Source organism: Mastigoproctus giganteus, chromosome 12, assembly GCF_048544385.1.
Source record: "Mastigoproctus giganteus isolate SK-2022 chromosome 12, ASM4854438v1, whole genome shotgun sequence".
Classification (NCBI taxonomy): domain Eukaryota; kingdom Metazoa; phylum Arthropoda; class Arachnida; order Uropygi; family Thelyphonidae; genus Mastigoproctus; species Mastigoproctus giganteus.
In genome coordinates this window covers 71,579,737-71,599,302 of record NC_143586.1, presented here as the reverse complement: position 1 = coordinate 71,599,302, position 19,566 = coordinate 71,579,737, and the positions used below count along the sequence as shown (strand labels likewise).

The 19,566-nt window shown below is 34.2% G+C and overlaps 1 protein-coding gene across 1 annotated transcript in view; it reads left to right on the top strand.

The window, feature by feature from the left end:
- The window catches only part of phtf (putative homeodomain transcription factor), a 210,028-nt gene that overhangs the window by 72,622 nt on the left and 117,840 nt on the right, over positions 1-19,566 (top strand). The window contains exons 8-9 of the mRNA XM_090385805.1: positions 3,650-4,512; positions 14,624-14,764. Coding sequence (XP_090241931.1) covers positions 3,650-4,512; positions 14,624-14,764 — 1,004 coding nt within the window. The remainder of the gene's footprint in view (positions 1-3,649; positions 4,513-14,623; positions 14,765-19,566) is intronic.

Sequence of the window (19,566 nt, the reverse complement as noted above, 5' to 3'; positions counted from 1 at the left end):
GTTTACTACCATTTATAATAGATTGCTCTAACAGAAAAGACTAATAAACTGGAAAGTGCAAATTGTTTTTATTGTTTTATGGTAGTGACCTCCAGAAATGTGTTTTAGAAAAAATATCATGAAGGTGTTCAAAATTGATTTTTAAAATGGAACATATGATAACGATGAAGTGTAATGCAATTTACATTATAAAAATGATCTTTTAGAGAGATAAATTGCTTAGTTAAATAGATAAATAGCTTAGTTGAATAGCAAAACTTTCAACTTCCGAGGTCTTGGAACGAATTACCAAAAAAAAAAAAAAAAAAAAAATTATGATATTTTCTTGATGCCTCCATTTATTCCTACAGGATGTGAAATACATTTGCACCGGCTGAAAAAAACTTATGTAAAGACGAATTTCCCCAAGTCGAGTATTACATAAGCCGTGGAGTGTCTGTAGTTTCACGTTTAGTTATCCATCATACTTAACTGCATTTTTACTGTTCTTTTATTTGGAGATTCTTAATGCATGAAGAGTCACTGCTGATAATTAGATCAAAAGTATTTCTTTCTCCTGTTGCCTCTCTAACATGCACATTTGCTGGATTCTGCTATAGTGCAAGTGACCAACCCACAAGTTCCATGGCCATTCTACATAGTGAAAAGTGACCATAGTCTCATTTGACTATGATCATTTTCTGCTAACAGTTACTATACCATCACATTTGCAATATTATTTGGATCACTGGTGATGATCCAATCAAGAATATTTCTGTTCTTTTTATTCTCTCTCTGACATGTTGATACAAATAATGGTCATCAGGTTTATTCAGAATTCTTGAATAAACTTCATGTTGCGTTGTCAGTATGTGATTTCAAGTTGATAGATGGTAAATTGAAAGCCCAGAGGTATTTTAGCAGAAGAATTGAAAGAGCCCTTTTCTGCTACTCACCACCCTTTTAGTTACTCATCTGATCCTTAGTCCCACACCACTGTGCATTATGAATTTTTAGCAAAATTGTTTCTCACTAATAAAAACATTGTTTTGGAACATAACATTATATTTCAAAATATTTAAACGTTATTTATTATCAATACTTTTTTCAAGGCAAAGGATCCATCAACTCCTCATTTTGGCTTCAGAACCTTAGCCATCACTTCCACCAGTAAATGAGTCAATTTTTTTTTCCCTTTTATACTGTATGCTTATTTTAATTTGCTAATGTTTGTACAAAACTGTCATTTCTCATAATATGTAAGTGTTGTGTATATATACTTTCTTTTACTGTTATTTATATATGCAGTGTGTCAGGCCAATTTTTTGTTTCTCTAATTGATACCTTTAAATTAATGGGAACCTCATTTTCCCATTAATTTAAAGATATTTTCACCAAATGAACCACTTTCAAGAAATGCATCCCTTTCAAAAAACAAGAGAATTAGAGTAATTATAAATAGTGTAATTAGAAAGATGTGATTGCTCTTGAATGAAAGTAAACTTTTTTACAGTATGTTGTATTTCAGTTGCCATTTTAACAGTACATATTAACCCTTTTTAAAACCATTTTGTTTCATTGGTTTCAGAAATGGTAACCACACTTTTAATGGAGAAGAAACATTGAGTTTCTGATGGTTGGTGAAATCCTCTTTCCCCATTAATAATGAACAGAATGCAGTAAGCGCCAACTATACATTTCATATCTATTGCAATCCCTTTTGTACAGAATATACTTCATGAGATTGTATTTATTTGCCTGATGTACTCCACACACAGGTCCTAATAAACTGCACAGGGAGGATTTATTCGAAGGTATATGGACATATGCTAGTAGGGTATACCTTGATACCCTACTAGCATATGTCCATCATAAAGTGACCAAAAAAAAAAGAAAAAAGGAAAGGTTTAAATTTTATCTCTGGCTTTGCATATCAAGTTTCTGGGTAGTTGCAGATTATCAGCTAAAGTGAAACATATGATTATTGTGCAGTTTACTTGATAGTGCTCAAAATCCGAATGCTGTACTCAACATTTTTATTCCAGTGACTAAACAGAAACTGGATATAGAAAATGATTAAAAAAGTAATGGGGAAGAAAATTTTATATTATTCTGATGTTTGTTACGAACAGTAAAAACATATCAGTATAATGAAGGATGGTAAAATCAGAGTTTCATTGTATATATAAAAAAATAAAAGGTAATGTCCAAAACCATTATGTAACAACACTACTGATAAAAATATGAATTTTACTGCTTGGTATTGATGGGACTGTATGTCAATTTATATTGCTTTAATTCTTTAGTGAAGATGTGTACAGTGTGCCATGTAATTTCTTGAGATGAGTAATTCAAAGAACAAAGAGTTTGCACCAAGTTTTATTTCAAGCCAGATATAAAGACTTTAGAAATTCATGAAGTGTTATAAATAGCTTCTGGAAAAGATGCTTTATCAAAAGTACAAATGTTTGATGGTGCTTTTAATAAAATACCAATTGTTTGTCTAACAGCTTCTTTCTAGTCAAGGACAAAATGCTACCTCTTCTCCCATCGTTTTCTTTGGGCTTTGATGCTTCTAAAGGTGAAATTTAACTCAAAGGAACAAAAAATTTAATATTGCTTGGAGATTAAGAAAAAAATCACAGGAAATACTTGAGAGTATTATGAAATAAAAATTTCAGATGTTTCTAACCATGGCAAAATTGCTGAGCTCAATGTATTAAGTTCCAAATAATGAGGTGGGGAGGTCATTTGGACGGGAACATTATGCAAAATTAAGTAAGTTAAATAGAAGTATCCATCTGATTCTGTTAAGTTAATAAAAGTCATCTTTTATGCATATATATAACTGGAAAACCTTGCCTGTTATATATTAGAAATCTATTAGCTAAATATTCTGTTTGCTCACCAAGTAAAAAAACAGGATTGAATAACTAGAGAGTTTAACTTTTAACTTTCAGGGTGGAACTTGTCTTGATTCCCACTTTAGTTTTTAGGTCTTTTGCTCTCTAACTTGACTGTCTACTAGCCTTAATGCGTACTCTCTCTCATGAAAAGTGTTTTCCTTGGTTTTCTCGTACTAAAAGGCTAGAAAGTCATGTTGAACAGATTGACAGTGCGTCATGTATACCCAAGTTAATGCCAATTTACTAGTCAACTTATTATATTTTATTTCTTTTATTTTTGAATTTAAAATGAGTTAAATTTTTTCTGAAACAGTTTGCTGTCCTTAATCCATGTCTGTTTCTATCAATATAATGAATTCTACATTTCCCAAGGAATCTGAGGGAATGTGATAATAATTTTATTATTAACAGTATTTCAGCACCACATTTTGTGTATGCATGATGATCTTTGTTTTTAGTCTTTAGCTTAAAAAAATTTTAAAGAATAAATTAAAAAGTTCTTTCCCAAAATTAGTTGGATTCCTAACCTACTCAGGTAGATGGGTATTAATATTTTACTTTAGTTGCACATAATTTTATTGCTTTATTTTAATAATGACATGTGATATTCTTCATAAAATAGTTTGATTTCTTGTAAATCATATGTAATAGTGTGCAAAATAACCAGTGTAAGACCAAAAAAATTATTTTTATTTATTTTTTTTTCAAGGTGAAAGGTTTTTATTTTGTGTTGTTTAGGATAATCAGAAGTTTCTTCTATTTAGATATAACTGCACCTTCCATTAAAGATATGGATAACAAGAAGAAAAATTCTGATGAAGAAAGTGGACTTGATAGCCTAGATCTTGCACAACAATTAGAAGAAATTCTTCCTGATATAAAAATGTCCCATCAAGGTACTGTACTGAAATATCAGGATTTTCAGTGTAATGTAAATAATAATTTAACAGATAAGACTTTGAACTTAGGTTCTGTTAATAATTCTGCAGATAAATTTTGCATCCTGTGTAAAGAAAATTTAAGAGTTGGAATAGAAAGTGAACTTGAAGACTCAGCAGCATTTTTAAAAAAACCACCTGTGATTAGAGATGACAGTGTGGACACTGGTAATGTTAGCTCTGGAGAAGAATATTTTGTTGCTAAACATCCAAATACAGGACCTGAACCTTGGAAAAATCATTTATCAAATATTCCTCATACAGCTTTATCTCATCAATTACGTAGCAAACATGAAACTTGTATTGAGTGTCAAAATATTGATGAAAAATGCTTTCTGAGAAGATTTTCAGATATTGGCAGCAGAAGCACAAAAATTTTATCAGATGAGCAGCTAACAGACTTGCAACATATAAATCGCCGTTTTTCAGAAGATGGACTTTTGGCATCATCAAAAAAACTCCCCTCTTGTGATTTAAAAGCTACTAGCTTAGAAAGACATAGTGAGAACAAAATTGATGTTGGAGTGTTTCACATGCAGAGAAATGGACCTGCTCTTTCTGGAGTATATTCCCAGGACAAAAAACGATGTACAAGACGCGTACCAACATCTCTTCATTTGCCTGAAAGAGTTTGCTATAGTTCATGTGAATCAGAAATTGATACAACCTCACCAAATACTCCAACTAAGGTAATTATTATTATATTTACTATCATTAATATTTTGACTATTTTGTCTGTCTGTATAACTAATGGGTGATAGAAACTTATTCTGTGTGCTATCATGCAGTATATTTTTTATTAGATAAAGAATTTTATTAGAGCTAAACAACTCTAATAAAATAAGCATTCTGTTCTACAAGTTCTGAAAATCAGTATTTATTTTCTTTTGAATACAGAAAGATAGGAAAAAACTGATAACCTACATTGACATTTCAGTAAAGTGCTAAACTGCTTCCTCACAGTGAGCTTCCACGTAATTGTAGGAAAGTAGTATAGACTATAAATTTAAACATATTTATGACTTTGATTAGATTTTAGGTTTTTAAATAAAAATTTTAAATTTATTTTTATTGAGTTGTCTTTCTTTTTCAATATGTCTTTTAATCAATACATTATTACTGATCTAATGTCACAATTTTATGTTGCATTTTCTTTTAATTTCACTGGTTAAGAGAGCAAAGAAAGATGTTGGGGTGTTGAATTAAAAACAGTAGAGGAAGAAAGGGATCTGGGAGTTACAATACAGGTAGATATGAAGTTTTCTGAACAATGTAAACAGGCAGCCAGGAAAGCTCATAGTGTCTTGTTGATGATTTATTGAACATCATCCTGTAGAGAGAAGAAGATCATAATCCCACTGTATAAGGCAATTGTAAGACCATTTGGATACTGGGTTCAAGTTTGGTGACCTCATCTGAAAAAACTTTGAGCTTCTTGAAAGGATCCAAAGACGGTCCTTGAATGATAAGAAGTCTTCACAATGCCTACTGACCCACCAGTGTGATCACAAAAAGGACCAAAACCTGTCTGTAGTGGCATACATTTTAAATAAAAAGCAATATACTTCTCCACTGGAGCAGTGCCTTTTATTTACAGTAGTGCAATACCAAGGCAATACATGGTGAAGTGCCTACACTTGAAAGGATCCAAAGACGGTCCTTGAATGATAAGAAGTCTTCACAATGCCTACTGACCCACCAGTGTGATCACAAAAAGGACCAAAACCTGTCTGTAGTGGCATACATTTTAAATAAAAAGCAATATACTTCTCCACTGGAGCAGTGCCTTTTATTTACAGTAGTGCAATACCAAGGCAATACATGGTGAAGTGCCTACACAATGTGAGATTGATGCACTGAGTAGCAACCCAGTGTTCTCATAGTTTTTTTTTTTTTTTAAATGAAAACCTCAAACACGAGAGATATTAGAACTACTTAGTACCATGCATGGGCTGAAGGTTGAGAAGATGAAAGAAGGTACTTGTTGACATTAGACTTGAATTTTAGCACATTCGCAGGAAATACGTATGAAGGAAGGTTGTTCCAGAAAATGGAAATTGAATGACCGAGGAAGAAGAAAAGTTGGTTCTGTGAATTTGAAGTTGGACATTAAAGGGATGTTGACTGGTTGCATCACATGTTCAGACGGCTTTGGATGAGAGAGTAGGAATTATAGAAACCAATTCAGAAGAACAGTGCCTATGAATGTATCTATAGAAAAGGCATGCAGAAGAAACAGAATGTCTATGATACAGAGAGTGGAGAGACTGTTAGAGATGAGTCATTAATTAACCTAACTGCCCTCTTCTGAATGGAATCAAGAAGCCTGAGAGAGGTTTTGGGGGCACCGCCCCAGATGTGAGAACAATATTCCATGGTAGGGCGGATTTGCGATTTGTTCAGAGTGAACAGCTGTTTGGAAGGAAAGTAACGCCAAGAGCAAAAGAGAAAACCGAGTTTTTTATAGATACAGAGGAAGCAATATTTGTAATATGCTTGTGTAAGAGAGATTAGAAGTCAGGGTAACTCCCAAAAGAGATATATCATTTTGCCTAGAAATCGGAGTGTCACCAAAGGTAAGCATAGAAGCAGAAGAATCCTTTTTTTCAGGTTATAAGACAAGACTGAGTTTTAGAAGGATTGAAATCAACTGAGTTGTCTTTGCCCCACTGGAGAAAAATACCTGGAGATCGGCATTTAAGAAATTGTTAGTGGATATTCGAGAAGTTGAAGTTGATTGAGCAGGGAAAGGTTTCTCAAAATGGAAAGTGGAATGCAATGTGCTATCATCGGCAAAACTATGAATAGGATTTCCAGTCAATGGAAGAAGGTCATTAATATACAAGAGGAAAAGAGTGGGGGAGAGAACCTTGGGGGACACCAGCATTAGTGGAGAAGTTAGAAGACAGAGAGCCATCTACCATCACCCTCAGTGAGCGATCAGAGAGAAAACTGGATAACCAATTACAAAAAACAGTTGTCAAACCATAAGATGGAAGCTTCTTTAGAAGACCCTTATGCTAAACACAATCGAAAGCCTTTGAGATGTGAAAAGCAACTGCTTGTGTTTCACCAAACTTTTCCATTGAATTTGTTCATAAATGGGTAACATAAGCAAGAATATCACCAGTGGATCGACACTGATGGAATCCATACTGACAATTATTGATCAGATGGAAGGTTTATAGGTAGTTTAGGAGTTTGCAGTTAATTGATTTCTCCATTACTTTAGAAAGAGTAGAAGTAATTGCAATGGGACAATAACTGGATCGGAAGGACTTGTCCCCACATACACAATAATTGGAAAATAATTGGAAACAAGCCAATTACGATATGCAACGTTCTTCTCTTGAACAGCTTAGCACATTTATTGGAAAACCAAGGTTTAGATAAAGGACGAGATTTTAAAGTGGAGTGTGGAATAAAGGATTCCGTTCCTACAAGAATAATTTCACTGACACGATCTGAGCAAACGTTGACATGAGAAGTTTTGAAACAGTAATCCGACCAAGGAAAAGAAGAAAAGAAATCTTGCAGGTCATCCCATTTTGCATTCTTGTAATGCCAAACAATACGAGGTAGTAGTAGTGGCATGTGATGCAAGAAAGCAAGTGTATGAGCTTATGCAGCATCAGCCAAAAAAAAAAAAAATTACACCATTCCCTCCAAATGCCTGTCCAGTTCCTCCTTAATTTATTCAACCTATCAACTTCCACAACAACAGATGCAAGTTTGTTCCAGCAATTAACCACCCACTGGCTAAAGGCAAATTTCTGCACATCTATTCTACATCTGTCCTTTCTTAATTTGAATTTATGCCCCCTTAGGTTCGTAATCTGAACAAGTGGAAGGATCCCATCAGAATTCGGCGTGCTGAACCCATTCAAGGCCTTATACACCTCAATCAGATCACCATGCAGGTGCCTAGTCTCCAGCCACTGCAATTTGCAGAACTTAAGCCTCTCTTGATAAGAGGTTCCCTTCATTCCCCTCACCAATCTTGTTTCCCTTCTCTGTACACGCTCAAGTAAATCTACATCCTTCCTAAAATGAGGCCTCCAGACCTGTACGCAGTACTCAAGGCGTGGCCTGACCATTGCCTTATACAGAGGAATAATCACCTCCTTTTCCCTGCTAGCAAAATTCCTATATATCATTGACAAAACCCCATGACCTGCCCTGGCAGCCTGTCTGCATTGCTCAGAAAACTTCATATCTGCCTGCACAATTACTCCCAGGTCTTTTTCATTTTCTACCACCTTAAGTGTAGTACCACACAGTTGGTACGTTTCTCTGGGGTTACTTCTACCCATATGCAGTACTTTGCAGTTGCCAAAGTTAAACTTCAGTTGCCACTTCTTAGCCCATCTGCCCAAATTATCCAGATCCTGTTGCAGTAGCACACTGCCATTACTGTCATTAACAACCCTGCCAACCTTTGTATCATCTGCAAACTTCGACATTAAGCCTGATATACCTTCATCAATATCATTGATAAATATACAAAACAACAGTGGACCTAACACCGAACCCTGTGGGACCCCACTAATAACATTAGTCCAAGAAGAGCAGCACCCATTGATTACTACCCTCTGTCTTCTCCCACTTAACCATCCTTTTATCCATTGTAGCAACTTACCCTTAATACCATTCTGCTCCAATTTGTACAATAGTCTTCCATGCGCAACAGTGTCAAAAGTTTTCCTGAAATCCAAATATATGATATCAAAATTATTTTTTGCATCCAGTTCCTTTGTAACCACATCATAATATCCTATCAAATTTGTCAGACAAGACTTTCCCTTAACAAACCCATGCTGTGTCTGAATTATTGCTGGAGTCTTGTCTAGATGATCCTGCAATGCATCTTTAACCAGTGACTCCATTATTTTACCAGGAACAGAAGTTAAACTAACTGGTCTGTAATTACTCGTGTCACCCTTCGATCCGTCCCCCTTTGTGAATTGGGGATACATTTGCACATCTCGAGTCCGTGGGAACCTCCCCTGAGTCCAAGGACGCTCTCATAATTATGGCTAAGGGTTTGCTTAGTTGCTTTGCCACCTCCTTTAATATAACTGGATAGATCCCATCCACCTCAGGTGCTTTTCTTACGTTTAACTTCAACAATTTCTCTTCCACTTTGCTCTCAGTTATTACAAAATCATTAAGTATCCTGCTACAATTTGATAACCTTCTGTCATTTTTAAACCTTAATAATTCCTCACGTGTGAATGTAGATGCAAAATACTCATTCAGTTTGTTTGCTATCTGAGCAGTGAGCTATGTGATCACTGCCACCTAGTGGTTCTTTTATCTGCAAATTCCTAATACATGAATGATCACTGCTGATAACCAGATCAGGTTGGGAATAGCCATGAGATAAAGGCTCCATTGGAGAAGAGACAATCACCAAGTTGTGATCTGAGGTACCTAAAGGACCACTCACTTTGACCGTGTATTTAGAACTCTTGTTTGTGAGAAAAAGATCAAGCGTGTTGGCTATATGGTTGTCTGGTGTTCTTGTAGGTATATGAACAAATCTGTGCAAGATCATTAGAAATGCAAAAGCCTCATCATCTCGACCACCTAGGTTGGTGTTCCTTGGTGATTATAATCACCAAGGAAAATTACTTCGCTGTTAGAAAAGTTTGACTGGAGAAACTCACATTGCAAAGAGAGGAAGTCAAAGAGCTTCAAGTGATTAGTGGAGTTGGGAGAACGATAGAGATAACAGATGAATTTAACACAGTGAGGTAGAGAGATTTTAAGCCAGAGAAGATTGAAAAGAAGAGATTCCAAATACCAAGTCTCTGACAGGGAATATCGGAACGGACATATGCACAAGTACCACCTTTGAGGCGAAAGGAATCATACAGCGAATAATTTGGGCAACTGAGATGAGCAGTAGTTGAATCAACCAATAACTGAGATTCTGTCAGAAAAAGTACATAGGGTTTGGCAGACTGCAAGTGGAAATGGACATCGTTGAGATTAGAATTGAGACCACATATATTTGTGAAATGAACTAGGAAGTGTTTGGGAGGTTTAGATATTTTTTGCTGATATGTTTGCTCTATTAGTTTGACAATTCATGGTGTATTCAATAGTAAGAAAATGTGGGGGGAACATGCTGTATGAACAAATGAAATTTTTGGATATGGTGTACACATGGTAAGAATATACCCAGATCCTTGACATAACGTGGCCTCGATAATGCCTCCCACATACACACTACTCAGACTCCCTCCAATCACTATCTGACAGAGTAGAGGTAGCAAGATTATACACTAGCTGATCCGGAAGCCTCCTAGAGAGTTACCAAAGGTTCGGTCCGGTGTACTAACTAGCGGCCGGCTTGCAAACATTGTTTTAGAGCTGTATCCTCAAAATGTAAGGAAGATTGGATCTTGCCATGATGTTCATCATAACCTCAAAAGTCATCAGTCATACTGCATGATGGAAGAGATGGGAAAGGGTTGAGCGAAACTTAGCTCTGGAGACTAAACATGGGTTCCACCACTTCAAGCCTCCAATAAGCAAAGTGGTGGTATTGCACCTGTTGATGAGAATCAGCTGCCACCTAGTATTGCCTGGTAACACAGAGGGGCGACATTCCTCCATGTGGTGTGGTCGCCACACCTCGACCCCTGCTTACGTTGGTTCATACATGTGTGGTCACCCACAGCGTGCTTGTGCATGGAGGTTATACCCAGGATTACTAACAGTCCCACCATCGTGAAGGGTGCAAGCAGAGGATTTGACTGTCAGAGATCGTCCAGACTTCGCCAAAATTTGGTCTACTTGACTTGAATTTTATCCAAATATCAGTTCCATCAGCGTTTTAGACTCCCAGGTAGCAAGTACAGCTTGTCTGGCATATCTGAGAAAATGTCTGTGACAACCTCGAGGACCTAAACTACTAGAAGGCATTGAGCAATCTTGGGAAGTGTTCCAAGCGAGGTTTGATCAGTGAAGAAATTGTTCTTGACAAATTTTTAGGAGTTGAAATAATGTCATAGTAGTTGAAATGCGACCCCCAACATTTTGGAGCGTATTTAAAGAACTAGTGACAATATCGACGATGAATTGGATGAAAATGGGAGCAATATTAAACCTTCCAAACAAATGTTGGCAGCATTTGAAACTTTGCATCGAGGCCTTCATTCGAAAGAAAATGTAACAGAAAATATATATGATTTAAAGTTTAAACAAATGCGAACATTTTTATGAATGGTGTACAGTAGAATCCAGTGTACAACAAAAAATAACCAAATATTTTGCAACATAATTCTTAAAAGTGTGCTAATAAATTGTGGGCATCATGTAAGCAGTCATTTCTTAATATATATGTATTAATAAATTGTTTTAAGATATTAGATAATTTATTCATTCCCATTTCTTTCCCATCTTTTATTACCATATTTCTGAATTTACAGTATTTTTCACTGTTGAAAAGGCCATATTTCTTTATAACGAAATTTCTGTATAATGAATTTTTTCAAGGGAACAATCAATTTCGTTATATAAAGGTCCGACTGTATATCTTTAATTCATTACTATAGTCTGCTATAAAATTATTGCATTGTTATGTAAATCACATGGCTAACCTTGTAAATACTTTCTTACTAACAGTTAGTTTTGGCTTCACAAGGTGAAAAAGTGAAGCTCATCACAAGTAGTGCCACTGTGAGTCCATGGATAGAGATTGATTAAAAAAAAAAAGAAAGAAAAACAGATTTTTATATAAGAGTTGTGAGATAGAATTTGAAATTAGGTGAGCGATTGCTTTGAGTTGTAATGTTATTAAGATTTACATTTAACTAGGTATTGTTTTGTTAAAGCAAAAATATCAAAAAAGCGTCATATTTATTTAAGCCTGTTCCAATGCTTTTTTGGGCAGAGGTAATGTTTATAATTAAGTTGAGTCAAAAAGAGATACAAGATAGTCAGTACTGAAATTATAGAGGACCAGTACAGGTTCAAAGTGTTAAAAATTGAGTTTTTATGAAATACAGTTCTTCAGTTTACTTTTCTAAATGGGACACCTTGTCTTATTTTTACTGTGATAAATAAGGTACAATTATGCACACATTTGTGTCTTACATGTGTTTTGACTGAAAAGTTCATTGTTTATGCATAATTCAGTAGGCGCCTCCATAGCCATATGGGCAGGAGCAGCATTGCGTAGCACACGCTTCTTGATTAGACCGGGGTTCGAGCCCGTGACCACCAAATACGGAGGATGTGGAAAGGTCAGGGAATGACCACCGCATATCCCTGGAGCAATATGGCCTTAGTTGCCAATGCTCCTAAAAACCAAACAACAACAAATATATATAACATAATTCAGTTTTTGAGACTAGATCGGCAAAAGTGTGTAACCCTGGGGGCTCATATTTGGTGAGTATGGGCAGAGCTGGATATCATCATTCTTCTCTTTTTTGGTGATTCCTTCTACTTTTGACTCTCTCTCTCTCTCTCTCTCTCAGGGTAACTCGGGAACTTTTTTTTTTTCCTGGTGCAGCATAAGCCTCAGGCTTCCTTGCACCGTATGGCTATTAATAATAATAATAATAATTTCTGGCCTGTGAAAATTTCAGACTTGGTTTTTTTTTGTAACATTTCAAAATCATTTTACTACTTGTTAAATTTAAACAAAGTTTCACTCCTTTATCATTTTAAGTAAAATTTCTGAAATCTGGAATGGATTCTTTGCTGAAGATTTTCATTTGGAGGTTCTCAAGTATATTTCCTTTTTATCACTCTAGCACATTACAGATATTTCTACATTGCATTTTTCTTAGCTAGTTTACATGATTTTGTTAGAATCTAGTTTTATTGTTTTTGTGGATGTCTGGTGTTCATGGGTGGTTGTGGTGATTCATTGTTCCCAAGACAGTTGGTTATAATTTTGGTTTACTCCTATGTATTCTTAGATTTTTTTGGGCCTCTCAGTAAATTATATATAGTTCTTATTGTTTTATGTTTCAATTTAAAATTTTCTAACTTTTCATTGTTCAGACTAATATTATAATATATTAGTTTGAATTAGCCTAATATTATAACATTTAACTAATTGCAGAGTTATCTTGTGGTTGATTTACTTTTTTTTTTTTTTTTTTCCACATTCAGATTTGTTGTACCCTCATGTTATCTAATGGATAACTAAATAAATAGAGCACATCTTAAGTTTCACGAATGGGTGAGAAATAGGGTTACTCATTTTCCAAATAGAAGGTAACCTGGATTCATTCAGTTGTTCCCCCACTATAGCATAGTCCACTCAAGTGTTTGCTATAGTGCTCTGAATACTTTGATACCCTTCCCCAGAGTTTTGCTCTGTTCATCCAAAATAGCACTATTCACACCAAACATCTTGGATGAAGTTATCCATTAGGAGGTGTTTGGGAACCTGAGAGGCCCACTGAAAAAAAAAATTCAGTTTTCCAATCAACTGCAGTTCACATTACTTGCCTTCAAATGGGTGTTGTTCATTGATTTAAATCAACTCTTAATCGATACTATAATTAATGATAAAATGGCTGAATTACCGGCCAAACTGGTAATTGACAAAGCATGGCCAATTTATAATAAGAAATTGTGAAAGCTAACTGTTTATTGCCCTGAAAGTTATTTTTCATGTTCATCAATAATTTATATATATCTGCATTAATTTGCTGTGTCTACAGCTGTAAAATGCTATGGTATTTTAATTCTGTAGGTGGAAAACATATTGAAGCAGTCACCGCACCATTTCTTCCATATTACAAAACTATATGATTTATACATTATCCCACTTGTGGGGGGGGGGTCCTAATTAGCTGAAGTTTATTGAAATGCTGTTTATAAAACTGCTCTTAACTGTACAGAGCTTGATAACTGCTTACACAGTTTACACAGTTTATGTGCATTTTGTGTTCAAGTGATTGATTTTAGCTTACCAAGGTAGTGTCAACTTTACTTTTTTTTTTTTTTAAATGGCCCTAAAGAGATCAAAGTAAGTCAGCTAGTGCTAATAATGCAAAGAAGGTGAAAAGCTATTGGAAAAACTTTTAGTTGGAAACTAAATTGGGCATACTGTAAAGTTTGGATTTGGGCAAGTACCAGGTTTACATTGCATTTAGTGGTTTTGAGTGATTTGAAAATCAACAGTTATCACAAGCTGTTTTTGTAAATACAGTGTGCATATAAGGTTTCATAATTTTAAGGTAAGCTTTCTTGCATTTCATAAAACATATACTGTAGTTATGTTTTATTGCATAATTTATGTATTTAAGGCTTATTTTTAACTTTAAATGTATCAACTAATTTAATATTGTTATATAAAGAAATGGTACCTTAAAATCAGCCAGAACACCAGACAAGCCAACCATTAAAATTATTTACATAATATTGTATGGAAAAATCTCTCCCGCTTAACATTTATTCACTTAGTGCTCTATTTTCAAAGTCCAATTAAGAGCAATTAAGTTGAAGTGGGGGAAGGGGAATGCCTGCTTTCAAAATAAAATTCCTTGATCAATAGATAGATTTTAAAAAATACATTAATGTACAGTACCATTCAATGTATCAAACACTCACCATTACAAACATTTATATGGCATAAATAAATATAAAATTTTCATTTTTTATCACTCCTTATGGCTTTCTTTAAGTGACATGACCTGAAGTTATAATAGTAATATACTATTTTATGAACGCAGCATTATGTTAGATGGTGCAGGAAAAAAAAAACCTATTATTAAAATTTATTTATTGTTATACTTTGGTTGAGCTTATTATTATTTTGTTTTCTAGCCCCAAACCTCTGATCTGGAATGGCCCCTCATTACAAACACTGATTGTAATAGTGATAGTTCTGATTGCACTTCACAGAGCTCTCAAGAGGAAGTTAATGTTTTACAATCTGAAGATCCATTTGCATGGGAAATGCAAGAGGTATTCTTAATGTTCTATCTTTGAGTTTTTAGCTCTTTAATTTATGATACTTTTATTGCTACTTTGAACCCTATATAATTTGAACTGCTTTCTTTTTTTGTATATGTATTTTATTTATTCAGAATGGAGATGTTTTGGAAATAAGAATAATACAATTCCAATGTGCTTTTCGAATAGTTTTACAGTCACTTCTTAAAAGAAGTTAAATCACTCAAAAGTAAAAATGAAATTAAAATAAAACATTCTAAGATATTTTTAATTTTTATAATGCCCCTGCACATCCTTCCAATGAAATTTTATCAAGAAATGATAGTAATATTGGTGCTTTTTCTTACCTTCCAGTACTGCAGTCCTCATGCAGCCTATGGATCAGTTGTAAAATTTATGTTGAAAGAATCATAACCAGTTGAAGAGAGTTTGGTTTTTTGATGATTTCGACAAGAGGGAGAAAACACAGAGGCCAGTATTAAAAATTATAACATAAAATGTGCTGTTTACAACTGGTTTGCAAAGTAAGGTAGTAGGTGCATGGAAAACCCTATTAAATGATGTTCTTATTTATTTAGATGGACTTAAAGATAAAGAGCATCAGAACAATGAGCATCATTAATTTGGTGGGTATAATAGTGACTAGAAGAAGATAAAATAGCAAGCACTATTTCAAGAGGGAAAATGTGTAGGTGAAGTGAGAAGCAAAGAAAAGAGGAAATAAATAAAGTAGAAAATGTTAAGTTAAATATATTATTACTATGTGACACAGAGCAAAATGGAAAGAAAAGAAAATAACAGGAAAGTTATTTTCTTTTAATGTACAGGAAAGTTAAAGTTAAATTAAGTTAAATTGTATGAGAGCAAAAGTTTCCTTGATATTCTTATTAAATTTGATAATTCTAATGAGCAATTCAAAAAATATTTCTGTGGAATATATTCCACAGAAGAAATGTGAAAAATATTTCTGTGGAAGACCGACATTATTAAATAATAATACAGCAGAACCTGTACTCAACAGAACATTTCTGATTTCTTCAAAGAAAGCAATATGATTTGGCAGGGGCTATGTATATATATTATTAAATTTATGCTAATTCATATGTTATAAGCATAAAATATAAAACTGAACCTGTTAGTCTCTTCCATTTTTCTGTTTAAAAAAATCATTAAAAGTGACATTTCAATGTGCACATGCACATATTTCTGCTTATCATGTGTATAAATAATTTTAAAAAATTAAAAATATACATATTAACTATTATCCAGTTTTCAAATTTTTCAAAATTTATTTCAAATTATGTATGCTACAAAGCATGCAAAATTTGAATATCACGTTCCATGTTTGAATGATAACACATTTTTTATTATTCAAAAATAACAACAAGTCTTTCAAATGAATCCTTGAAATATACTTTATATAAGACCGTTAGATTCCTTGATATATCATGTGGATAGATTTCATTAGTAGATCATATGGGAGAGTTCATAGTGTCAGGTTCTCATGCTAGCATTACTACAAGTTAAAAGTACATAGCTGCCAACTTTTGACTTTTAAAAGGTTTGAAATCAGGCATTTGTAAGCAGGGGGAAAACATGGGATTTTTTTGCCCAAAACGGGGGGGAGTGAAAAGTTGTAAAAAACCAGGAGGAAGTAGATTTTTCAGAAAAGGCAGATTTTTGTAAAGCCCACACTTCATCAGAAATTAAATTTCACCAACATCATACATATTTTTATATTAATATACAGTCATAGGATTGTTTACCAGTACAGTGTGCTTTCAAATATTATCTTACCTTGTATTTTTCTGTCTGTGGATTTCTGTTTGGATTTTCTATTAGGCATCAACTGATTTTGATTGCTTCAAGAAAGATACTGTTGCAGATTTTGCCCTCTACAGAAATGTTGAATCAAAATTTTGTTCATAACAATGGTTCTGCTATCAAGATATGGCTGTCAGGACTGTTTGCAAAGCTTCACCAGAAACAGAAGATCTTAACTCAGTTTAGACAAAATTGTCTAGATGTGGCTGTCAGAACTATTTCCAAAACTTTAATAGAAAGAGATCTTTCTTTCTTCTTTCATAATACCATCTGTTAGGTTTTTGAACAAACTGACAGAACTGATGTTGCAAAACATCTGTTGTTTCATCTGCTTCTTTGTCTTTTAATGACACCAAGAAGTATTGGAAAATTTTTCAAGTTTGAAAATGATGCACTGTTAACTGATGAAATTTGTGCTACCTCAGCATTTATAAGAACATTGTTTTTCAGTGGGAGCTTGTGCATTGTGTAGTTACATATAGCAATAAAGTACTTTCTCACTGAACAAAAGAACAGAATGTTCTCTTGTTTCAGACTCTCCAAGCCCTTGGCAGTAGAAATAGCTGTGACTAAACCAGACTCGTCCTTCTGGTTTAGTATGCTATGGTAATCATCTTCCAAAATGGAAATTGAAGATTTGAAATAAATTTGCATGTAACATTCTTTAACATATCTAGAAGTAGTGACCTCAGTATGTGGATGCAAGATGTGTTGGATTGAATAGCTGTGTTTGAATTTTCAAACGTTGACATAACATTTAAAAGAAACAAACATTTCAATGTTTGTTTCTTTTAATTGTCTTAACTGAATAAAACAAAAATTGCTTTATCCAGGTCAGAAGAGGGGAACATGAACAGACTTTCTACATAAGTGGGAATAACATCCCTAGAATTATCAGCTTGCTTGTCCTCTTTAGGATTTCTTCTACTAGAAATCTGTAATTCAGAAGTTCTTTTTCTTGGGGAGGTCATTAATTTGTCTTCTTTCAGAACTTTTGAATCATGAAGTGGCTATGGGTCATTGTCACTCGCTAATGATCACTTATATTTTTCGATTTGGTAACTGAAAAGTGCTTATATGACTGTTCTGACCACTTCTAACCTCTTCTTTAATAAATAGGCTTGTCAAAAGATGAAACTCTTCTACCAGTCTAGTTACACATTTAACCAAAGAATGTCAACAAGTATGTACATGCTTCAAAATCTTTTTTACTACAGTGACATGCATCAGTTAAAATTGTTTGAATCTATCTTTACTTTTAGAACTTCTCTCTAGATAGCAGTAAATATCTACTAAGTATTTGTCCACTTTCATAAGAGGGCATGCAACTTCCTTTTCGGGGTACAGATTAATAAGGTGATAAGGACAACCTATTACCACCAAGTGCTCAGTCTCCTCTTTTAAAAAGGAAAAAAAAAAAGAAAAAAAAAAGCAGCAGCCATTATCAATCCACTGCAGGATGGAAGCCTCCTCAACAATTTATGTTGAGGGTTGTTGTTATTGTGTTTTTAGAAGCATTAGCAACTAAGGCCATATTGCTCCGGGGATATGCAGTGGTCATTCCCTGACCTTTCTGCATCCTCCGTATTTGGTGGGTCACGGGCTCGAACCCCGGTCTAATCAAGAAGCGTGTGCTATGCACTGCTCCTGCCCACCTGGCTACGGAGGCACCTTATGTTGAGAGGAATGAACTGTAATCTACCACACTGGTCCAGTGCAGGTTGGCAGCTTAACCATATTTAGCAGTCATGGGTTTGAACCCCCAGTATACTCAAAGAGCATGTGCTGCTGCACCCTGCTCCTGACTGCTTGGCTGTGGAGGCCATTTCCTTTTTTAATAATGATGCCATTCCTGTAATAGGCTCTTGTGCCTGAAGCTTTTTTTGATTCCAAATCTGGATGAAGCACTTTCAATGTAAATGGTGTTGTAATGTTGCTCTATGTACAATATAGTTGCTATATTATATATACAACTGTATACAAATAGTTGCTATACTGTATATACAACTATATACGATATAGTTGTATATACAATATTGTACATACAACAAAGTTGCTCTATATACAATATAGAGCAACAAAGCATTATATACAGTATAAACTTGATTAAACAGGGATGTAAGATGTCTGGATAATTGAAGGAAAAAAAATTGTTTTACATGTAATTTAGTACATATAATGTTTAATTAAAAATATTTAAACTACATAATAAAATAAATAAATAATTACATAATAGTGATACATACATATGCACATAAAGAAAATTGCTTCTAGAAAAAGTCTTATTGACATTTGTTTAAAAGTACTCTTCTTTTTGTAGATGCCAAATCACGTACGCTTTTTAAACATAAAAGTTGTCTTGCGTCATATTCTTCCTGTCTCTCAAACCACTTCGTAGCAACCTCTCAACATTGAAAAACTTCAAAATGCAAAGGACCAATATTTTCCTCGCTCATCATTTTCTTGGTCTTATTCCTCTACTTTCATGTTTGACGAGGACTCAATTATTTCATCATCATTCAAAATTTGGAATGAAGCATCATAAAAAATCACAATTTGCCCATCTTCATTGCATTCTCTGCATGTTGAGATTTGTTTTTATGTTTCCTTGACTTCTTTAATGATGTGTTTCACTTGTGTTACTGCCATTAGAGCTTCTCAGTGGACTTTTGAAGATTTTGTTCTATGGTTTTTCCAGTGTTGACTCATCTGTAGATTCCAACCTTCCGCTAACATGTAGCAACATCCTTTCGGTTGATTTTTTTAAAGAAATTTTTAATAGATTCCTCATGATTATCATCAGCTAATAAGAGCCATCAAAGGAGTTGTTTTTGATACATGTATTTTAGTGTTTTAATTACACTTTGATCTATCAGTTGTGTTACAGATGTGACAATTGGTGGAAGAAATATAACCATAACCAGTTTGTCAATCTGGCTTACATTCTATTGATGGATGTGAAGTTGCGTTATCGAGTAATGATATTATTT